At 28.5% G+C, this 25,895-nt stretch overlaps 1 protein-coding gene across 1 annotated transcript in view; it reads left to right on the forward strand.

The window, feature by feature from the left end:
- The first annotated feature begins 4,762 nt into the window (after nt 1–4,762).
- Nucleotides 4,763–25,895, forward strand: part of LOC107456245 (putative sodium-dependent multivitamin transporter) — a 33,516-nt gene continuing 12,383 nt past the window's right edge. Inside the window, exons 1-8 of the mRNA XM_043053909.3 lie at nt 4,763–5,146; nt 7,217–7,282; nt 8,613–8,732; nt 10,196–10,353; nt 12,303–12,443; nt 16,138–16,276; nt 18,076–18,283; nt 23,532–23,686. Coding sequence (XP_042909843.1) covers nt 4,811–5,146; nt 7,217–7,282; nt 8,613–8,732; nt 10,196–10,353; nt 12,303–12,443; nt 16,138–16,276; nt 18,076–18,283; nt 23,532–23,686 — 1,323 coding nt within the window. The 5' untranslated portion in view covers nt 4,763–4,810. The remainder of the gene's footprint in view (nt 5,147–7,216; nt 7,283–8,612; nt 8,733–10,195; nt 10,354–12,302; nt 12,444–16,137; nt 16,277–18,075; nt 18,284–23,531; nt 23,687–25,895) is intronic.

Below are 25,895 nucleotides of genomic sequence, written 5' to 3' on the forward strand. Positions count from 1 at the left end.
ACAAAGTTATTCTACAGTATCAATATATTATGTTGAACTATATCGTTCAACAACTATAAACAGAAACACTGAGCCAAGCTTCTGTTATATTGAACTATCTTTTCTCTTAAACGAGCAAGAGGAGATAGAAATCTCCCATATATCAACAATGTCTTACAAATGTTGATGTTACTCACAAAGGAAACTAGGAAAGTGTGACTCGCCAATTTTGAAATAAACTAGTGGGATGTATGCCTTATGAGGAATAATTTTAGGGGGCAACATTCGTTTCGGCCCATAGAAGGTTCTGTGAGAGATAAAAAATAATTCAATCTATAGAAATATCGGTATTTTATTACTTCAATGCAGACTATTAGTCATTTTAATTGTCTCACAATCCAATTAGTTTGTAATTATCTAGATAATTAATTAATTTGCTAATTAATAAATTAACATTCGTTTCGGCCCATAGAAGGTCCTGTGAGAGATAAAAAATAATTCAGCATATAGAAAAATCGGTATTTTATTACTTCAATGCAGACTATTAGTTATTGTAATTGTCTCACAATCCAACTAATTTGTAATTAATTGGATAATTAATTAATTATTTATAATTCATTAATTAATTTTTAATAATGTATTAGTTATTAATTAGTTATATATTAATTGTTAATTAATTATAATTTATTAATTAATTGATTTGCAATTGCATACTCCAATTAATTTGGAAAGTTTTTTGGAAAAAAAATTTAAAAAATTTGATGTCAATTTGTTTTTTTTAAATTATCCTAACAGGTTTTTCTGAAAAACTACAGATATATAAAATTTTTGAAATCAATTTTGACAATAAATATGCATTTTATAGTTCGTGAAAGTACCACAAAATTAATTGGAGTATGAGACAATTACAATAACTAATAGTCTGTATTAAAGTAATAAAATACCGATTTTTCTATATATTGAATTATTTTTTATCTCTCACTGAACCTTCTATGGGCCGAAACGAATGCTTCCCCCTAAAATTATTCCTCATAAGGCATACATCCCACTAGTTTATTTCAAAATTGGCGAGTCACACTTCCCTAGTTTCCCTTGTAAGTGTTATGATTTAACAAAAGAAATTTTTTTTAAACGTTTATTAATAAATTACTTTTATATCGAAAAGCACTTCAACACACTTTAAAATTGCAATTTTGGAATAAAATAAAATATATTTGATTTTTTGCTTAGTTTCACGCTTCTATATCTAATTAGATTCGTTTTAAATGTTTTTTTTTTTTTTTTTTTGCGAAAAATGCAACTAAAGATTGATTGTTCATACAGTTGCTCTTCAAACTCTTAGAAATTTTTCTTATAATTCTGACTTTTACAATTTTTCTACTTTATGTCCAATATAAATAGATTTAAATGCAATGTAAGGTAAGATTTGATACCAATGTAAGACAAGGTTTAAGTGCCTATTAATAAAAAAAAATTAATTAAAAAGCAAGTATTTATAAAACTGCTCGTTATCTTTCATTAATGATTTAGAAATAACTAGGAGAGCCTAAAATCAAAATGCATAAAAAAAACAACTAAAATTGGAACATCTGACGAAGAATTATTTTTATCCATGTGTAATATATATACTTAAAACTTATTTAAAGACTCTGAACTACAGACGAGAAATGGAGCTATTAATAGCAAAATTTATTACCAGTCATATTTTGTAAAATATAACAGAACCATGGATAAATTGTTTTGTAAAAAGTACTTATTCTCCAATTTAAGTGATTTTAATGTGATTTCTAAGCACACTGACTATAAATTTTGCAAATTCATTAAATACAAGAAAAAAAATTAAAGCTAGCATGATTTTAAATACTAAAAAAGGCATTTTTTTACTATCTATTGATAAAAGTAAAAATATATATCAAACTCAAATTATTTAGTTTACAAAAATAATTCATTAAGTCATAATAGAAATCTAATACTTATTGCGAGGCTTAATAGCGTATCAAGTATGAAGCTTTTCAAAGTAGAGGTAATCGTGTACTCAAAATAACTGTTGGAAATGAAGAAGTCTGAAAAGTGCAATTAAGTATCATATCATAGCAATAGCAGTAAAAAAGTCTTATTTTATTTAGTATTAAATTCCAAGGTTATTTATTAAATTTAAAAATAAAATATTTTGTGCGAGTTACGTTTTTGTGCTGTAGTTGAGCTCTTAAGCCGTAAAAGCTGATCTAAAACGGATGCGCAGCTCTAAATATTCTTTTGCATTGGTCATTAACGGAACGGTTCCCTATAATGAACGCTCCTTTTAAAATTAAGCTCAGAACATAACAATTATTATGGTGATCAATATTATTATATATTGTGTACATGTGACAGGTGTAAATCATTAGTTATGAGGCATTAGGCAGAACTAATAAAAAAACAACAACATAATGTTATCTCAGAAGAAAATGTTAACATATCAGCCAAATTTAAAAAAGATGTTTTAATACAGGATCGTACAAAGATACTACCAAAACATATCGCATACTTAAACTCGAATTTTTAAAATATTAGACCTTAGTTATAGACGATTTTACAGTATATATATATATAAATTACCCCAAAAATTACTCCAAAACTAAGCCAGGTCTGAAAATAAAAAAAAATGTACGAGAAAATAATTAAATAGACTTTCACTTGACAACATGAGTTCATGTTTACATACTGTTTTGAATATTTGATTTTAAATATCAAAATGCATAAAAATCTTTTAGAAAGTAGTCTAACTGGTCGCCGGAGGCAGCCAGTACAGACCATAACAAAACACTCACTTGCATTTGTCTATGACATATACTTCAATGACCAACTTATATGCTCAACAATGGAATTTTTGAAACATCCCTTATCCATATTTACACTACTGTCAAAGGAAGAATTTCTGTCGTTTTTGCATAACATTTAGCAATTTGATGAAATAACTATATACGTTGGCTTCAACAGCAAAGTCGCATTTCAAGGAACTACCGCATCGTAAGCACCTTATCTCTGTTCAAATCTGCACACCATTTTTCGGATTCAAACCTTCTGCCTAAAGAAACACTATTCTTCTTCTTTATTGGCACTACAGCCCAGGGTGGGACTTTGCTTACCGCACAATGTTTCTCCGCGCAGCTCTATTCCGGACCTTAATCTTCCAGTTGGAGATCATAAAAGTCTTTAAATCACTCAAGACATCGTCCATCCACCTTTTCTTTTGTTTGCTCTTAGCCTATTGCACATGGGTTCCCTGTACAAGATCCCCCCCTGATTGCAAAGGTAATCTCGCAATAATGTCAAACAAACACTGTAAATTAAAATTCCCGCAAAATGCCTGAAAATTTTACAGGAAAAAATACATTACGTACCGTAATTTTTAAAATAATATTTACAGAATCATTGTAATTCCGTAAATATCATTATAAAAACTACGATATTAAATATTACTGTAAAAATGGATTTTACAATAAAAGGTGCTGACAACCTGAATGCCGATACTTTTTGCAGTAATTGTTCAGAAATTGCTTTTCATAATGCAGCTGCAATTTAGAAAGGCACAGATTTTTAAAAAGAGAACAACTTAAACATAATTATTTTTTTAATGAAAAAATTTTTTTTGGAATACGAAATTTTTTTCCACACTGCTAGAATTTTCATTCTGAAATTATAATAAAATATCAAACAGCAGTCTGCACATCCAATTAACCGCAAAGTTTACCGGTAAATTTTTTTTTTTACCCTTATAAGTTTGAAACCGTATGCAATTAGTATGGTTATGAAGCTAACTATATTAACTAATAACTAAATGGTTATAACTATATTACTATAAGATATTTCAACCATTAACCTATAACATTGTTTCAAAACTGTAAAAACAAAATTTGTCTAAGCATCTAGGCTTTTCTTTAGGAAATGGGCATTAGAGTGTGGATAACACACATATTGGGGAATGCAGCACACTGGAAATTTTTCATGTGTTAAAGGGAATGAAGGAAATATTGTGGTGTCAACGTTAGGACTCGAACCCCCGTTCTGTCAGTCCTGAGACAGACAGATTTGTTTTTCGGCTCTAATTTGTACCCAGTTGCGAGGCTTAGTTAGTGCAATAAAAGTCTGCTTGTGTAACCGTATTAGGTGAAAAAAGTTAATAACCAGTTTTTCTCTCAATTAGCAGTTTGAATACCATCTTATTTATGATTATTTGACTGCTTTGTTTGAGTATGATTAAATAAATAGTTATTTAACCATTTTTTCTGAGACGTTTCTAACAGTGTAATAGAAACAAACATTAAAAAGCGTTTTTATCAGTATTTTTGTCAGTCAGTTGTGTATATGTTTATAATAAAATAAAAGTATAAAACTTTAAAAAAAATTTAATCACGAAATTCTAAAAAACAAATTTTAACTATTTTAACGTGTATGCTTTAAAATAGTAACAAAAATCTTTTTATCTTGTATATAAAGAAACACAAATCAAATGTCAAAAAATTATATATTTTCCTCCAACGAATTTAATACAAACTTTCGCGCCTGGCATTGACCGTTACTGAAGATAAAACCATTTAATTAATAAATGAAATGCCCTCTAGATTAAAATTAATTATGAAACATTTATGCGAAGTTGCAAAAAGCCTTTTAAATAAAGCTATTTCACATTGTTTGTAATAGCTCACACAATTAGCGAATCAAATGCATAGTTTATAACCTATTGTCAACTACATTAATTGAAAAATATTTTTGAGAATTAGATGGTTTTTTTTGTTCTTCTTTCGTAACTAAAACGAGGATTGTATGCAGCAGACTAAGAGCAGTAATTATGTTGAAGCACTACTTAGGAATAACAGACTACATAGTTATCTGCTTTTCACTGTTAATATCTGCAGGCATTGGTATTGCTGTAAAATATTATGGAAGCCAAAAAACTGCAAAAGATTATTTACTGGCTGGAGGAAAAATGGCAAAACTTCCAGTTATATTATCAATTGCTGCAACTGTAACTTCCCCAATAACAGTGATTGGGGCTCCTTCTGAAGTATATAGATACGGTTTGAAATATATTATAACATTTCTTGTTATGCCTTTTGGTATGTTTTTGGCTTCTTTACTCTTTATACCTGTTTACTATCAATGTGGAGTATCAACTGTGAATGAGGTATGGTTGTCAAAAGAATTTTATTTAAGAATGTTGTCTTCTAGTCATACATAGGAACGTTACTTTTGAAAGGTAACGAGTAATAGTACAAGTACTTTGAGCAAAAGTAACTTTTTAAAATTAAAAAGTCTTAAATTTAGAAAGTAACGAGCAAAAAGTGAAAGTAAAAATACAAAACAAAAAATTAACGACTTCAAAGTACATTTCGAGAAAATCAAAAATTCAAAATCACCTTATTTTTTATAAGAAAAAGGAAGCAAATATATTTTTTTAAAATTTAAAATGCCTTTAATTTTAATTTAAGTTTATAAAACTTTAAAATGCTGGAAAATGTTACAAAATTCATTGAAATAGTAAACGTTGAAAATATCTGGAAACTAAACTAGAAGTCAAAAATTAATTCAATGTTTGCACATTAAAAGGAGTTTCTAATTAAGTTAATTTTAAAACTACTAAATATTCGGAAATTTTGTTTTTTCCTTCTTTCAAATTCGTAGTGACTTTTGTAAAAAAGTTATTGAGTGTTTATAAGAGTTGTCTTTTACCTTTCAGGAAATTGCAATCCTTAAAGGTTTTAGGAAAAAGAAGTAAGCTAGAACATAAAATGCATTAAACTTATAAATTAAAAAAAAATCAAAGATTTCGAAAAAAAAAATTTCTGAGGGATTTTTTTAACAAAATTTTCAGAAGAAAGTAATGATTTCTTTTAGAATTTTTAACAAATACTTGTACTTTTCCCCAACAATGTAAAGGAAAATCAAATCAAATTATTAAATTACGAAGGTAACGATGTTCAAGTAAAAGTACGCACTTTTAACTTTTATATTTGTTATAAGTATAGAGAGTAAAAGTATTGCTCTGCATGCTCCTGTTGCTAAAATATACTTGAAGAAAACAAATCCAATGTTGAACTATGCAAATAATTCGAAACATTACATTGTGCAATACTGCTACAATTTCTTTAAGGTATTGAATTGAACAATGTTTTAATGTACGTTGAACTTTAACATCTTTGTGCTCAAATTTAAAAAGCGTTAATTTTGTGATTATATGTTTCAATTTGGTGCCACATTAAGGTTGTAGAAAATTTGCATGGTTCAAGGGTTATATCATTGTAGAAAACCAAGGCAGCAATGTTTATGAAGGAAATATTATGAAATTATTTATAAGAATATAAAATATATCGCTGTAGAGATTTTTGTTTAAAAAAAACTCAATAGACCTACTTTATTTTTTATGATATTTTACAAAATGTAAAAGATTACAATTTCAGAATTGATTGTAGCTAAAATTTGGCAACATAATATTTTGTCTGTAAATTTAGCTAAAGGTAAAAGTTAATTTTAAAACATGTAAAAGTTAATTTAAAAAAAAGTTCATTTTTAACCAAAAAATTTGTTTGATAAAAAATATACAATTTTAACATTGTTTTTCCTAACTGATATAATTCCAGGACGGACATTAAATTCAAATTTTATGGAATACCCAGAAGCGACTGAGTAAAATATTTAACCTTTACTGGGTACTCAGACTCGGCAAAATATTAGCAAAGGGTACATCTCCAATATTTTTTTTTACTTATAACAAAATATAAAAGGAAACTATTTTATTTTTATTTGCAATTCAAATGCTATTATTTTCATTATAATGATTCATTTGTTGATTTTTATATTTAATAAAAAGTACATTTTAAAAAATACATAAAAATACAAAATATGTGTAATTAAGATTTATTAACTCAATTGGTTTCAGTTTGTTAAATTGAAATAGGTAGTCAGCGATGTTTGAATGTGTGCTACTGTGTCTATCGCAAATATATACCGTATTTTGTTAACATTTATTTATTACAAATCTTTTGATAGAGTAAGTACTTACAAAAAGTTAGTTAAACTATAGAAATAAATTTTTGACTTACACTATATAAGTTATTAAGGAATATTAAATTTTGAAAAAAAAAGAAAAAGAAATTGTAAAAAAAGCTACGCCGTGTTTCCATATTTGTTTCTGTTTAAGTTCATTTAATTGAGTTATTGTTCATTATTTTCATGTAATTGTTCATTACCTCAATAGTTTCTCGAGATGCGATTTGGAAAAATTATCAAATGGATACTTTCAACCTTCTTCCTTCTACAAATGGTGAGTGCAAGACAAAAACGATTGTTATCCAAACAACTTTGACAAACACCTTAAAAAATAATGCAGCTAAACTATGGTTTTTGTACCGCGGCAACACAACAACCCATATATTTGATAATGGAACAAAACTCATCAGCATTAAAAGTTACCAAGGTAGAAAAAAAATCGACAAGTTTCTAGAACTCAAAACAAAGGGCACCCAATCTCAAGACTAACCAAATGTGAATGAGGTCAGCAAAACAAATTTGAAAAAATGTTAACAAATCGGTAGTCAAGAGAAAAGTTAGAGGCCGAAAGAGGTATATAAGGGTAGGAATATGTTTTCAAGCAGTATGGGGTGAGTGAAAAATTTATGTCGTTAGCTAAGGAATTAGTATTCATTGGAATGAGAGAAGATTGCAGAGCATTAAGAGGAGCTGATGTTACAAAGATGGAAAGAATTTTGGCGCTATAAAAGTTAAACTTATGACCAAGGTTCTAAGAATGTTCAGCAGTGGATAATTAATCTGATTCGTGATGGCGGACATATAAATCAAGTTTCCTAAATCGAAATTCTGAAGCGTGTCTGGTATCTCCAATGTAGCCAAGATTCCATTGGGAAGATCTTTGGTAAATTCTCCACCAATTATCATCTTTGGTAGAATCAGAAAAATAAAGCTTAATCAGCTTAAAATATCTGAAAATGTCTTAGCAATTTTGCAGTAAAACTAATAGAAAAAAAGGTATAGTAATAATTTTATTATAAGGATACAATTAGTTTTTTTAATTATTACAACATATTTTCATTTTTTTTCACATTGTTTTATTTCTCTCGTTTACGTCTTGTGAGTCTAGAAAATGTGTGCCTTTGTTTTGAGATCTCGAAAGATGTGGACCTTTTTTATACCTAGAATTTTTTTAAACTAGAGGTTATTATATATAATTATAACTTTCTGACAAGAAACTAACTACAGCCTATTTTGAAAAAAAATAGGATCTAAACGTTAAAAAAAACTATGAAAAATAATGCATTCAAAATAATGCATTTTAAATGTATAAAATATATAAAATATTATAATATATAAAATAATGCATTCAAAAAGGTACTGAGAATAGATAAAGCGACACAATCAAAAACACAAGAAATCAGAAAAAACCTATGCAAGAGCTGAGCTAAAAAACTATGTGTCTGCAACATATAAGCAACATAAAACTATCAATCGTTTAGCTTTTATGAATAATTGTTTGTCAAAGTTGATTAAATAATTTTTTACTTTCATCACATGCATTTTTATTTATACTATAACAGTGACAAGTTCACAGTTGTTTTTTTTAAAAAAATCTGTTTTAGATGCTTTTTATGTCAGTTGCTCTTTACGGAGCAGTCTTAGCCTTAAGTGCAGTAACAGATTTGTCATTTGGAACGTCGATTGTATCATTGGGGGCTATCTGCACTTTATATTGTTTTCTGGTAAGTTTTAAGCTGTAAATAATTCTTTTGTATTAGTTGAAAAGTAGTGAGAAAACATGCTAAATAAGACATTTGACTCTATTTTTAACTGCAATACATTAATATTTATAATCAAAAAGATTTAAATGAGACGCTCTGATTTTTACTTTGATAGGAGTACTTAATACGATGAGCCAAACCTTCCTTATCACTCAGTCTTTTAGAAGAAGAAAAAGGAAAAATAAATTATAACTATACTGACTAATTGTAAAAGCTAAAAATACAGAAAAATATAATTTTTCTTACAAATGTAAGTGACATATGGTGCTTAAAAGAAGAATTTGCAATTATAAACTCTCTACATTAAAACTTCGTATTCATCACTGCTATTTTGAGTTTTCAATTTAACGTCACATTTAGTTTCGTTACGCAAAAACGACATGATTTAGAAACTTGAAATTACAAAGATGTATAGAAAAATATACACATATAAAAATAATACACTGAAATAAAAAAGTTAAGATTCGATTATTATTTCGAGAATTAGCAGCTGTTAATCTTGTAGTAAAAAAATATGTTGACCAATCTACTGCCCGCTGAAATGCAACGGCAGAGCTAAAAATTTTTCATTTTAAGAGAATCATTTTTAATTATAAATTTAGCACGAGTTTTTTCAAAATTTGAATTCGTTCGAAACTTATTGCAATTTTAAGTGATTTTCACATAATTTTTTATGAGTTTTTTTATTAAAATATTTACACTTTATCTATTGTTGTCGTGAAATTTTCAATTTAAAAGCTCGCGATTGATTTGATGTCAAAATTAATGAAAAATTAATAAATAAAATAAAATAAATCAATCAAAAGATTTTATGTTATCAGATATAAATCATAATATTTACTTCAATTTTCGTTTGAAAGATAAGAAAAATTAATGTTATCAGATATAAGTTCTATTTCAAATATTCTATTTCAAATTTTCTATTTCAGATATTCCATTTTAAAAGTTCTATCTCAAATATTCTATAACAGAAGTTCTATTTCAAATATTGAATTTAAAATCCAATTAATCGTTCACTTTGTTAACTATAAAACTAACATTTTAATAAAAAAAAATATTTTTGCATGAAATTATAAAAATTATGTTTTTTTATAAACAAAACTATTCTTTTTGAAACAAAAACTATTTTCAGGATGAAAAAAAGATAAATGAGAGTCCAACATGGAGGTTGATGATTAGAACTTCCTAGCAAAAATAAGTTTCTGGATAAAATTGATATGTGAATTTTACTTGATTTTATTTAAAAACTGCTGACAGAAAAAAAAACAAGATGTTATTCTGCTTAATGCCGTGCTGCGATTAGTCCATCAGCTAAATAAATGTTTAAATATGAAAAATATAGGATGATTCCTTTTTGATAATTAATGTCAACTGGATCTCAAATCCATACCTAGCATTGCTCAGAGTATTTCTTTTATTTTTAGGGTGGTTTGAAAGCTGTATTATGGACAGATGTCTTCCAAATCATTCTTATGTTGATCTGTATTCTGTCCTTCTTTATTACCGGTATTCAAGATGCAGGTGGTGTATCCAATATTTATGAAAAAGCAAAAGCAGGCCACAGACTTGATGATATCTTCAAGTAAATAACTTAACATGCATTCTGTGTATGCATTATTCTGTTTAAAATATAAAAAATTTCCATTAAGGATCTTCTTTCAAAAGAAAATAGAATCTACTTAATCTACGCTAACTTACATTAATTTATTTTATTTTATAGCCGTCGCTGAGCAGCCGACCCAAATTTTGGGTTTACGACTACTAATGTTCAATTCCGTAGCCTTGAAATTTTGAACCCAGTCCAGAGGACAAGGGAACTCCTGGATCAAGTATTGGGAAATTCACCTTCAAGGATTTGCGTTACAAAGCGAGAAAAATCACGAAAACCTCCCATGGTTAGCCTAACGTTATGCGGTCTCTAACCCATGAGCCGCCTATCACTGAGGATATTTTACGTCAGCAGTGTGGTTGGTGCGAGCCGGAGGCGGAATTCGTATGGACCAGTCATAGCTGGGATTCGATCCCAGTTCACCTCATTGGAAGGCGAGCGCTCTATCCCCTGAGCCACCCCGGCTCCTGTTATTTCATTGAACAAACTATGAGCGCTATATTTTTATATAAAGAGTCCCACTATTGACTGATTGCATGTCGCGGTACCCCGTTGCACTAGCACCTCTCAGTGATAGGGTGGGTGACCATTTTAATCGGAGTGCAAAGGGACTGAGGGTGCACGGTACCGGTCCTCATTTAAATGTTCTACCTTAAAATGCTCGACTCCTTCCTTCCACTAAAGATCAAAATTGTAATAACATGTCTTCGGAACTTCCTTAAGTATGTTTTCCTGACCACTGCCTATAGCCCATTGTGCAGCTCTAGTGTGATGTAAATTAAGTTCAACTAATACTTATTAAACAACTAAGGTTCTACCTTAAATGGTTAAAATGTTCTATGGTTAAAATGTTAAGGTTAAAATGTTCTACCTTAAAATGCTCGACCCATTCCTTCCACTAAAGATCAAAATTGTAATAACATGTCTTCGGAACTTCCTTAGGTATGTTTTCCTGACCACTGCCTATAGCCCATTGTGCAGCTCTAGTGTGATGTAAATTAAGTTCAACTAATACTTATTAAACAACTAAGGTTCTACCTTAAATGGTTAAAATGTTCTATGGTTAAAATGTTCTACCTTAAAATGCTCGACCCATTCCTTCCACTAAAGATCAAAATTGTAATAACATGTCTTTGGAACTTCCTTAGGTATGTTTTCCTGACCACTGCCTATAGCCCATTGTGCAGCTCTAGTGTGATGTAAATTAAGTTCAACTAATACTTATTAAACAACTAAGGTTTTTTTTGGAATATTTTTTATTTCATTTTATTCAATAATATGAGGTCTTTTGAAAATCGTTAATAAATTATAGCTTTAAAATTTTTAATAAGATAAAATGATAGTTCATTAAAGAAATAAGAAAGCTCAAGATCAAAGCAGAAATAAGAAAGTTTTAAAAACGCTTTCAAGCTTAAAAAATAAAATTCTCTCAATTTTAATCGAAAATTTTAATAACTAATGTAAAACAAACGAATTCCAAAACAGCAATTAGCTTCTTAATAAATAAGACATAGAATTTACATTATTTTCCGTAGATTTATATGGAAAAAGAAGAATATATTTCCTGCCTGATCGGGACTCTCAAATTAATTAAATGCAAATTAGAAAAATTGTCATACATTTTTTAGATTTATTTCAGTAAAATTGGATGTAAAATAATTATTTATGGGGCATGACATGATAATTTAATAACAATTTTTTATGTAATCGGAAAGATAAAAAAATCAAAATAACTTATTTTCAAAGATGATGATTATCTGAATTTTTTTATTAAGTTAAGTATAAATAACAGTTTCGATCAAATGTTTGATATAGTCTGTCAAAAATATGTTTTAAAAAGTAATCAGGTTTCATAATTAGTTTTGTATTTCATACTTATGTATATCTTTTTAATTTCATGTTTCATTGTATAACTTTTGTAGTCCTCGTCTGGATTTCATGGAAAGATTCAACTTTTGGAGTTGTATTATACGTGGGATTACTGTAGGATGCACATTGTTTGGTACAAATCAGCTTGATGTGCAAAGAATACTCAGTTTGAGTAATGTTGACAGAGCAAAATCGTAAGTATTTATAAAAATTAAACAAATTAGGATATATTAAATAAGCTATTTACAGTTTTAAGTACTATATTAAGTAATGTTGACAGAGCAAAATCGTAAGTATTTATAAAAATTGAACAATTTAGATTATATTAAAGAAGTTATTTACAATTTTAAGTACTATATTAAATAATGTTGAAAGACAAAAGAGTAAGTATTTATAAAAATTAAACAAATAAGTATATATTAAAGAAGTTATTTACAGCTTTAAGTACTATATTAAGCAATGTTGACAGAGCAAAATCGTAAGTACTAATAAAAATTAAACAAATTAGATTATATGAAATAAGTTATTTACAGTTTTAAGTACTATATTTTCTAAAAGTTTCTCACAGAGACACTCAAAGTTAATGCAGTCTACTGAATTTTTCATCGGTTAAGAAAATACAAAGTGTCTCAAAATTACTATCAGGAAAGCTATTTCCGATAGTTCCGTATTATTCTTAGACGAAAAATATTATTATGCTTTATAATGTACAGAGGTCATTAGATTAATAGAAATTCAAAATAGACGGCAAAAACAATGCGCAAACTGAAAAATAGACCACACCGAATAACTTTTGATCTAGTTATCAGATATTCACGTTCTGGGACTCAATCTGAACGATTGAAGAGAGTGACTGCATCTATACTAATTAATTAGTGCAGACGATATTTTAAGTTACGGAATAATAGACGCATATAAGCTGTATATAAACTATTTAACCGATTTCGCTCAGATCTTGTATTCTTTCATGCAAAATTACATACTTTAAAATGATGTAAAAAACTATATACCTTACAATTCAAATTTTTTCAGACTATTATTAAAAAATAATAATAAAAAATATTACTTTTTGGTAAAATTTATCTTTTGCATGGAATTATATTTGGATAAATGAATTTCATAATTGCCAGGGAGAAAATTTCAAATCGCTTAATAAGATCTTGAGATACGGCGAAATACGCAAAGATTGAAATTAACATTTAGGGGTTCAAACTTTGGATCTCTCTCTTGACCGAACTATGCCGACTATGTACCCAGATTGCGGTTATCCTTGAAATTTTCGGGAGAGAAATCCGAAACCGTCTAAAAAAGGTATGTTTATTCATCGAAAGTACGTTTTTGTGCCTGATTCCGTAACTTAAAATATTTTTTTTACAAACTGATTTTCATATTTGAGGTAATTTCCTCTGATAATTAAGATTTGGTACTAGTGGGTGAATATTGGATCACTATTTGTTCCATTTTCGATAATCTCTATTATCGTGGTAAAATCGGGCACAGCATGTAGGGGTACGACCAGGTACTATCTTCACTATATGAAACCGATTTAGAATAACAGGGGAGAAAGGCAGAAGAAAAATATTCAATCGAGGAAGAGAAAATTATTTTGCAGTGTCTCAAAAAACCAAAAGCAAATCCTGAAAACAAACCAGAGGGAGAAGTGTAAGTTGAAATAATAAAATAAAACAGATTTCCTAAACATAAAAAAAAAATCCTAAATCCTTTTTTAATGTTTCTTCTGATGAGGATGAGAAAAATGCATCAGATGTTGATTTTTAGCTCTGTATTGATGTATTTTATAACTTTAAAAAAAAGGGAGAAAGAAAGAGAGAATTTAACGTGCATTAGTAACCATTTACTACACGGGAGTCTCCGGCCCACGGGGATCGAACACACGTCCTCTTGGGCATGGGCCCATTGACCTACAAACCAGGCTGTCCCGACTCTTGAATTCCTAAATTGTCATAAACAAAAGTGTCTTCAACTTTTTACTGAAATTCGTCTTTATTGGCACGTCTTTATTGGCATAATATAATGCGGCAAACTAAGGCCCACCATGGGCTTTAGCCCATGGTGGGCCTTAGTTTGCCGCATTATATTTCTCCCTACAGCTCTGTCCCCGACCCTGATCTTCCAGTTGGAGATCTTTAAAGTTTTGAAATCATTCAAGATATCATCCATCTTTTCTTAGGTCTGCCAATTGGCCTATTGCACTTGGGCTTCCAATGCAAGATCTGTACTACTCCCGTTACCTCTGTGTTTTCATTAATTTTACAATATTTCTATGCAAGAGCTTCCAGTTCAACATTAGTTCTTATTCTCCAATAATTATTAGCACTAGGAAGACTCAAACTCAGTAAATACCTATATTGCTCAAAAGCAGTCAAAATGACTGGATTGTAAAAGAATAATTAATGTGTAAATAAATTTGGTAAAAATTAATTTTTAATATTATTTAAATTATTTACAGTTATATAACACGTTATTAGTAAATATTAACAGAAAAAATTATATGTTGAACAAAAAGTCACAAAATTCTAAGAATTCTAAGTCATTATACATCATTGTTTTTCTAATTGAAATTAAAAAGCAGTCGAAATGACTTCCACGGGCAATCTAGTGTTAGTTTGCTGTATTGACCTATAAATGCTTCTAAATATTTTTCGTTTAAAAATTAGTAAATTATTTATATCTTTTTGTGTCAAAGTCTCTCAGTCATATGTCACCACGGGACGGATGATTGTTATGTAACTGTTTAGTTTAATTGCTCTCGGGATCAATTTATTTTTAAACAGATGCTGATAGAAAAAATAGCTTTGGTTGCTTTTCCGGATTCTGCAAATAATTTCTTCTGAAATAGTATCTAAAGTGTTCATAATTGCTGCTCCTAGGTATGTAAAGCTATCGACGGCTTCAAATTTAAAGCTATCAACTATCAAATAATCACTTTTACTGAAATTTTGGCATTTCTAAATATCTTAGATAATCTACACCGGATCTCATTCATCAAAAAATTATTTATACAAAAATAGTGCTATGATTATGATTGATCTATGATTTTCTAGGTATGGTATAGTTTACACAGCTAAACAATGAATATTTTGATTAAATCTGTCAGTTTCTGGGTCAACCAGTTTAGCTCGTACAGATTCGAATCTTAGCTACCCGGTCTTACCCTACTTTCTCCTATCTTATAACTAAAAGCTTCCATAAGGAAGCTTTTAGTTATTGAGAAGAATACATTCTGAGAAAAATTAAAAATTACGATTCAAATGGAACCAAAATATCTGATTTTTAAGCCAAAACACCATACACATTTATTGCAGCCTATATTAGTTATCCAGTTCAGCAATAATTAAGTTGAATCACTGTAATTTTAATTCAGTTTGAAAATGATTAATTTGCACTGAATCTAGGTTGCACAAATTTGAGCGATACTATGATTCAAAATTTCAAACGGAATTCTCATCCGTAGTGTAGATTTTAATATTTTGCCTTTTTTTAAAAAAAATAATTCAATGGATGTATTATCTATAATATTTTAAACTTTTTCCGTTCCTTTTCCTTTTTTAAAAACATGTATATTACGTTTTATACGATATCTAAGACCACTGAAGCCTAATAACTTGATTTTTACAGATTTTTATTACTTTTCTCAATTATTTGGTTGTTGAAAACAAAAAATTTGGAAAGAAACAGAGAGATAAATCAATATTTATTAAAACAGAAGCCATGACCATCCGATCGCTTGAATGAAAACAACAAGTAATTAGGCTTTCGACTTAGCTTGTTTTCATGTAGTTTAAAACTTTTAAAAGGTCATCATAATTATAATTTTTATTGTATCTTCTTCGGAAGGTAATTACATTTTTGTTAATTTCATTTTAGAACGTTGAGAATGAGTGCGTTTCCTACTTTCTTCTTGTATGCCTTGTGCCAAGTTTTTGGTGTTGTTTTGTATGGAATCTATCATGATTGTGATCCAATATTAGATAAAGAACATTCAGGGTTGACAAAGCATGATCAAGTACGGTTCGAATATCATTTATTACTAATTTCTGAGTAACTTATATCAAATCATTATTTTCATTGAGTAGTTTATGTATAACAAGTGTAATTCTGTTGTTGTTACGTATGCCAATGGCCAATATCAGCAAGCCTGCTTGAAACCATGCCAATTTTCAAGTCAGAGGGTACGTTTAATGTTTTTTAGTGGCGCCATCTATGGCCAAGAACAAGAATGAGACTTTAGCCAAACACATGTCTCAGCACATTTTACAAGGAGGATATATTCAAACCTTATTTATTCATCCACAGATGGTGGTTTTGACCTCAATCAGAGAACGATCAATCTCCAACTCAGTACCCCAGTGGTAATAATTTGTTATGGAAAATGAGAGGACTTTGCGACCCCGACAGAATGAATGTGCAGAAGTCACCATTTAACACTGGGATTCTTTGGCAGGCTTTATTGAAACTCGATATCATAAACACGAGCCAAACGTCCTACAACAAGACTATCCCAGCATTTCATGTGAATAATCAAATGCAAATTTTATGGAGCAATTTTCAAGATTACAGAATTGCAAGTCTTTCAAATCAAAAACAGTTTCACGAAATAATGATTTCATATAATAATTATTTAAAACTTAATTTCTTTGTATTTGAATCAAAAGATTTTTTTAAATATTATTTTTAATTTATAATTCATTTAAAAATAACTTTTATAATTAATATTCAAATATTTTCATAAATTACTGTAAAAAAATATGTTTTAAAGTATTTACCTAATTTATTTTGAAATGTTTTCCTAATTTATTCTGGACATAAAAATATATGTTATGAGATTCATTAGGCTGTAGATCAACGCCCGCACGCATCGAAAAAAATTTTTTTTTTTTTTAGTAACCCTTGTAATTATAGGAAAATATGAAACTTTAGTTAGATTTTTCTTAAAAAAATTAGATGCTAATAGCAAATAATGCTGAAAACAAATCAAAGTAAAAACATTTTTATTCAAAATAATTTTAAAAAAACATTCATTTTTACGTTTTTGAGAATCTAGGAACCCAGTTTTTTAATAAAAATTCGTTTTAAAATTTCTAAAAGTACATTAAAAAAGGTTTGTGGTACTTTTGTGTTTTTTTAAACAATTCAACGTGGAAAAAATTGGAATATATCTCACATTTAGTAGAAAAATGTGTTCCATAACCTACTTAAATATATTTTTCGAGGATTTGAAGAATAAAAACTTAAACAGCTTTTAAATATTTTTTTAGCCACTGCTATGTAAAAATACATTTTCAAACTCAAGAAGTTTTATTTAATTAAATTTTCTGGTCTTAAACAATACTGCTAATGACTGCTGCTTTTTTTATTCGAAATTTCTCACTAAGCCATAACTGATTTAAAAATTATTTGCCAATTTTAAGTATTTTTTAATATTTAAAAAAATCTTAAAAAATCTTCGAAACCTAAAAAATCTTCGAAATTACTTTGTTGAAATTAATCAGGATTCTTTGTTTTTTTCATCATTATTTTTATAAAGTAATTTAATATCTTAAAATAACGATAGTAATCCTTTGCAATAAACTTGAAATAAATACTCATTTTTAACGTAAACTTATCACTTTATTATGACATAGCCATTGTCGTATTACAAAATTTGCATTTTTTCAACCCTACCATTTGTCTATCAGATGAAGTGTACTAATACGACACCGAAGCATATATAACTTTCAATAAAATTATTTGTATTTTGTATTTTCTTAACGTTGTTTTTAATCAAATATAACTTAATATCTATTAATAGATCCTTCTCTGTAGATGGTCCCGGCATTCATTGTAAAGAGATTCAGCAATATTCCTGGGATGACTGGTCTCTGCATAGCTGGTATCTTTTGTGCTTCGTTAAGTACAATATCTTCAGCGTTGAACTGTGCTTCAACTGTAACAGTTGTGGATTTCATAAAACCTCTTCTTAAATCGAAGCAGATTACTGAGGAGAAAATTGTTTGGTTGGCTAAAATCGCATGTAGGTATTGTATAATTTACAAGACTAAATTTTAAAATAATATAGATTCTTCTTTACTAGAAAGATATTTTTTTTCTAGCAATTACGTCTTATATAACAATAGCGTAAGATTACCTGCGATGTAGTGTGGATATCTTGATCCTGATTGTTTGTTGAAACATGGCATTTATTTACGTTAGCAACTGTTATTTCTACTCTATGTCGACCTCCTGTTGTTGATAAAAAGCTTTGTATGTAAACTAATAATATAATTAAAAAATATTGGATCAATAGAACAATTTTAAATAGGGTCTATATTGGATGAATAACGTCTAAAAATGTTGGATCAATAGAACAATTTTAAATAGGGTCTATATTGGATGAATAACGTCTAAAAAATGTTGGACCAATAGAACAATTTTAAATAGGGTCCATATTGGATGAATAACGTCTAAAAAATGTTGGATGAATAGAACAATTTTAAATAGGGTCTATATTGGATGAATAACGTCAAAAAATGTTGGATCAATGGAAAAATTTTAAATAGGGTCTATATTGGATGAATAACGTCTAAAAAATGCTGGATCAATGGAAATTTTTTAAATATGGTCTATATTGGATGAATAACGTCTAAAAAATGTTGGATCAATGGAAAAATTTTAAATAGGGTCTATATTGGATGAATAACATCTAAAATATATTGGATCAATGGAAAAATTTTAAATAGGGTCTATATTGGATGAATAACGTCTTAAAAATGTTGGATCAATAGAAGAATTTTAAATACGGTCTATATTGGAAGAATAACGCCTAAAAATGTTGGATGAATAGAACAATTTTAAATAGGGTCTATATTGGATGAATAACGTCTAAAAAATATTGGATCAATTTAAAAATTTTAAATAGGGTCTATATTGGATGAATAACGTCTAAGAAATGTTGGATCAATAGAACAATTTTAAATAGGGTCCATATTGGATGAATAACGTCTAAAAAATGTTGGATGAATCGAACTGTTCTATGTGACTGCATAACGAAAATAAAATATCGAGTGAATCTTATAATGTTATATATGGTTTATATTTGCCGATTAACTACAATATAATATCGGTTGAGTCGGACATTTCTAGTTCGAACTAACATAGGTTATATATGAATAACAGCTATTAGACAATTCATGTAGGGTTAATATTGGCTGAATAATGGCTATAAGTTATCGGGTGAACTTAACAAATCTGTGTAGGGACGATATTGCCTAAATAACGGCAAAGAGATTTTCAAATTAATTAAGAGCAATGAATTTGACAATTTTACATTGGGTAAACACTGGCTGAATGGTGACTATAAAATATCGGGTGAATTGGACATTTCTATATTTGTTCAATTTTGGCAAAATAATGGCCCTAAGCCTTGGTGATCCAAGAATGGTGAATATTGATCCTGATTGTTTGTTGAAACATGGCATTTATTTACGTTAGCAACTGTTCTTTCTACTCTATGTCGACCTCCAGTTGTTGATAAAAAGCTTTGTATGTAAACTAATAATATAATTAAAAAATATTGGATCAATAGAACAATTTTAAATAGGGTCTATATTGGATGAATAACGTCTAAAAAATGTTGAACCAATAGAACAATTTTAAATAGGGTCCATATTGGATGAATAACGTCTAAAAAATGTTGGATCAATAGAACAATTTTAAATAGGGTCTATATTGGATGAATAACGTCTAAAAAATGCTGGATCAATGGAAAAATTTTAAATAGGGTCTATATTGGATGAATAACGTCTAAAAAATGCTGGATCAATGGAAAAATTTTAAATAGGGTCTATATTGGATGAATAACGTCTAAAAAATGTTGGATGAATAGAACAATTTTAAATAGGGTCTATATTGGATGAATAACGTCTAAAGAATATTGGATCAATAGAACAATTTTAAATAGGGTCTATATTGGATGAATAACGTCTAAAAAATGTTGGATCAATCGAACAATTTTAAATTTTAAATAGGGTCTTTATTGGATGAATAACGTCTAAAAATATTGGATCAATACAACAATTTTAAATAGGGTCTATTTTGGATGAATAACGTCTAAAAAATGTTGGATCAATAGAATAATTTTAAATAGGGTCTATATTGGATGAATAACGTCTAAAAATATTGGATCAATAGAGCAATTTTAAATAGGGACTATATTGGATGAATAACGTCTAAAAAATGTTGGATCAATAGAACAATTTTAAATAGGGTCCATATTGGATGAATAATGTCTAAAAACTGTTGGATGAATCGAACTGTTCTATGTGACTGCATAACGGAAATAAAATATCGAGTGAATCTTATAATGTTATATATGGTTTATATTTGCCGATTAACTACAATATAATTTCGGTTGAGTCGGACATTTCTAGATCGAACTAACATAGGTTATGTATTAATAACAGCTATTAGACAATTCATGTAGGGTTAATATTGGCTGAATAATGGCTATAAGTTATCGGGTGAACTTAACAAATCTGTGTAGGGACGATATTGCCTAAATAACGGCAAAGAGATTTTCAAATTAATTAAGAGCAATGAATTTGACAATTTTACATTGGGTAAACACTGGCTGAATGGTGACTATAAAATATCGGGTGAATTGGACATTTCTATATTTGTTCAATTTTGGCAAAATAATGGCCCTAAGCCTTGGTGATCCAAGAATGGTGAATATTGATCCTGATTGTTTGTTGAAACATGGCATTTATTTACGTTAGCAACTGTTCTTTCTACTCTATGTCGACCTCCAGTTGTTGATAAAAAGCTTTGTATGTAAACTAATAATATAATTAAAAAATATTGGATCAATAGAACAATTTTAAATAGGGTCTATATTGGATGAATAACGTCTAAAAAATGTTGAACCAATAGAACAATTTTAAATAGGGTCTATAATGGATGAATAACGTCTAAAAAATGTTGGATCAATAGAACAATTTTAAATAGGGTCTATATTGGATGAATAACGTCTAAAAAATGTTGGATGAATAGAACAATTTTAAATAGGGTCTATATTGGATGAATAACGTCAAAAAAATGTTGGATCAATAGAACAATTTTAAATAGGGTCTATATTGGATGAATAACGTCTAAAAAATGCTGGATCAATGGAAAAATTTTAAATAGGGTCTATATTGGATGAATAACGTCTAAAAAATGTTGGATGAATAGAACAATTTTAAATAGGGTCTATATTGGATGAATAACGTCAAAAAAATGTTGGATCAATAGAACAATTTTAAATAGGGTCTATATTGGATGAATAACGTCTAAAAAATGCTGGATCAATGGAAAAATTTTAAATAGGGTCTATATTGGATGAATAACGTCTAAAAAATGTTGGATGAATAGAACAATTTTAAATAGGGTCTATATTGGATGAATAACGTCTAAAGAATATTGGATCAATAGAACAATTTTAAATAGGGTCTATATTGGATGAATAACGTCTAAAAAATGTTGGATCAATAGAACAATTTTAAATAGGGTCTATATTGGATGAATAACGCCTAAAAATGTTGGATGAATAGAACAATTTTAAATAGGGTCTATATTGGATGAATAACGTCTAAAAAATATTGGATCAATGGAAAAATTTTAAATAGGGTCTATATTGGATGAATAACGTCTAAAAAATGTTGGATCAATAGAACAATTTTAAATAGGGTCCATATTGGATAAATAATGTCTAAAAAATGTTGGATGAATCGAACTGTTCTATGTGACTGCTTAACAGAAATAAAATATCGAGTGAATCTTATAATGTTATATATGGTTTATATTTGCCGATTAACTACAATATAATTTCGGTTGAGTCGGACATTTCTAGATCGAACTAACATAAGTTATATATGAATAACAGCTATTAGACAATTCATGTAGGGTTAATATTGGCTGAATAATGGCTATAAGTTATCGGGTGAACTTAACAAATCTGTGTAGGGACGATATTGCCTAAATAACGGCAAAGAGATTTTCAAATTAATTAAGAGCAATGAATTTGACAATTTTACATTAGGTAAACACTGGCTGAATGGTGACTATAAAATATTGGGTGAATTGGACATTTCTTTATTTGTTCAATTTTGGCAAAATAATGTCCCTAAGCCTTGGTGATCCAAGAATGGTGAATATTGGCCCAATGAGTTTCCAAGCTGTTTTGCTTCTAGGATAGGTATATTTCAACTTTATTCGTGATATTTCAAAATATTTCCAAGTTTAAAAGTGTTCCAAACCACTTTAAATTTTAGTCGTAATAAAACCGTTCCACCGTTCTTAACGAGATACTGTACAAATTTGTCTATTGAATGTGAAATATGTTTATGAAGTTTTTGAAAATTATGATAAGAAAACATAAATTTAAAATAAATCAGTTAAATAAATATGCCAGTTCAATAATAATAAAATCAGTTCAATAATAATAAAATCAGTTCAATAACAATTAATCCAATTAATTAATTCAATCAATTTACTAATTAATCAATTCAATCAATTTATTAATTAATCAATTCAATCAACTTATTAATTAATCAATTTATTAATTAATCAATTCAATCAATTTATTAATTAATCACTTCAATCAATTTATTAATTAATCAATTCAATCAATTTATTAATTAATCAATTCAATCAATTATTAACACAATTTTAACTCAATTTTTAGTTTATAACCGTCATTGAACAGCCGTCCCAATTTTGGATTTATGGCTACTAATGTTAAACTCCGTAGCCTTGTAATTTTGAATTCAATCCAGAAAACAAAAGAATTCCTGGATCAAATATTGGGAGAAAGTTTGCCTTCGTGTGAGACTTTTTTGATGAAACTAACCCGTATTTGCTTTACATGGGCAGAGAAACCACAAAAAACTACCACTGTTAGCCTGATGGCAAGTGTACTCGAACCTGTGATCCGATTGCCGCAGAGGATATTTTGCATCAGCACTGTGGTCAGTACAAGCTGGGCGTGGAATTCTTTTCAATGAGCCATCGCTGAGAATGGAACCCGGATCACCTCATTGGGAGAATCTATCACCTGAGCCACCACGGCTCTAATCAATTCAATTAATCAGATCAATAATAATTAATAAATATATGAGTTCCAGTACGCACTAATAGTCAGTCCATAATGGTAAGCGATGATATTTCCGATCAGGGTTTGCTATGGATTTCATGCTCAGGGTTTCATGGAATTATTTCTATTAACTATTAATATTTTTATTAAGCTCTCATCTATGGTGGAATTTGCATTGGTCTCAGCTTTTGCTTTCTGGGGGTAAAAAGTATCAAACGTTTGGCGCTCGTTGTTGTTTACGCAGCAGATGGTCCAATTTTGGCACTATTTTTAGTTGCAGTTCTATCTAGAAAAGCCAGTGACAAGGTAAGCCATTAAAATAAATTATAAGTGTGAAATGAAATAAAAATGACTCATATTTTAACACTTTTTCGAAATAAGAAAAAATAAAAGTGGTATACAGAAATTAGGATTTTTCAAGATCATATTTTGAATACCAATATTTTACAAAATAAAATAAATTGTTTTAATCAACAAAAGTTTAATATCTATCAAGAAATACTTACGTAAAAATGATGTAGTAAATTTTACATTTAATTCATGAGAAATAAAAAGGGAAATGGTTTTTAACTGATAAAAAAATAGTCTAGAAATAGTAATCCTTTTAAGCTTATTTTTAAGTACGGCCGATCAATTAACCAATTTTTTTGAAAAAAAGGAAGGAAAACAGATGAAAGAAAATGAAAAAAAAATTGTGTTTGAACTTGTGTTTTTGTCTTAAAATATAAACTACTGTATGATTAAATAGGAAAAGTTGAAATTTGAAAAGAAATTTATATTTAATACACTGTTAGAATTTCAATTTTAAAATTATAGTAAAGCAACTGGCAGCAGCCTGTCTATTCCATTAACCGTGAAGTTTACTGCAAAGAACCTTTTTTACTTTTATGGTTTTGAAACCATTTACGTTTCAAAACCGTAAAAAAGAAATTTCGACTATTCGTTACTTAATGGGTATTTTCGAGCACATGACCCTTATGAAAAAATCGAGGTATAAATGAGGTATAAACGAGGTATATTTTAAAGGTATAAAGAAGGTTGTTGTTTAAATACGTCGTAAAGGTTGAAAAGGGTGCAAATGAATACCTCAAAATCAACCTCAAATATACCTTAAATATACCTCCAGAGGTATATATGTTTCAGCCTGAAGTATATTTTTTTACACTTGTGGAAGTATTTATTCAACAACCTAAGGTGTGTCATTTTACACTTCAGGTTATTATAAATCAACCTCAGGTATATTTTGTTCGACTTCAGGTAATTATTTTTCAACCTCAGGTATCTAATTTTATGCTTGTAGATTTAGATATTTTTCAACCTATGGTGTGTCATTTTACACTTCAGCTTATTATAAATCTACCTCAGGTGTATTTTGCTCGACATCAGGTTTTTCAACCTCAGGTATATAATTTTATGCTTGTAGTGGTATATATTTATCAACCTGTGGTGTGTCGTTTTACACTTCTGGTTGTTATAAATCAACCTGAAGTGTATTTTCAACAATTGGAAAGGTTATTTTTAATTAGCGCCATGTGTTCCAGGTTCTACCTTAAGTTATTATTTCGTAACCTCAAGTATATATTTTTGTATTTTTAGAAGTATTAATTTATCAACCAAAGATGTTTTTTTTAGCACTTACGAAGGTGAGGTGTTATACGGACCACCTAGTTTATTAATTGTTAGACTCACTATATAAAAAATATAATATATATATATATATATATATAAAGATATTATATATATTATGTGAAGAATAATGTACATTACATTTTTTTCACTAGTAGAGATCATTTATCAACCTGAAATTTTTAATATTAAACCTTCGGCAGTAATTGCTTCTTTTGTTAAACTATAAAAGAAAGTTTCAAATGCATAATTCTTCTATAATTTTAATAGATTGATTTAAATCATCTTAAAATAACACTTATCCAAATTCTACAGTTAGTAAAAATTATTTATGGGAACTCATACTCGTATTTTTAGAAGATAGTTGTCAAAGGTGCTTGAATTTTTAAAGCTATAAAACTACAAATTTAAATAATAAGTCAGCTGAAATTCAAAGTACTTTTATTTAAAACTAAAATTTCACTTTTTTTACAAACCAACAAAATTATTTTAAATACTGTTTCCGTCTACATGCTGAAACTTGTAATTATTGGAACCTAAAAGGAAAAAAAATATAAATTAGTAAGAAAGTCATATTTACAATAATAGTGGCAGGTCTCAAAATATTAGAAAGTATTTTTTTTATCATTTAAATTAACTGGATGAACTTAATTTTCCTTTTCAGATAAATATCTTCTGCCATTTCTATTCAATCCTCGTAGCTAAAAAGCATGACATGTATCACAGCCACAAAATAAAATACACTGAAGACAGTATTACCATTAACAACATATACAGAAATTCAAATATACAGGGTGTTTATAAAGTCACGGACCCATTTTGATGTTTAATAACTCATAAAATAATAAAGATAGATTAAAATTAATAACATAAATGGTTAGATAGACTC

Source organism: Parasteatoda tepidariorum, chromosome 10 (assembly GCF_982258835.1).
Source record: "Parasteatoda tepidariorum strain Cologne lab strain chromosome 10, Ptep-v5.0, whole genome shotgun sequence".
Lineage (NCBI taxonomy): Eukaryota > Metazoa > Arthropoda > Arachnida > Araneae > Theridiidae > Parasteatoda > Parasteatoda tepidariorum.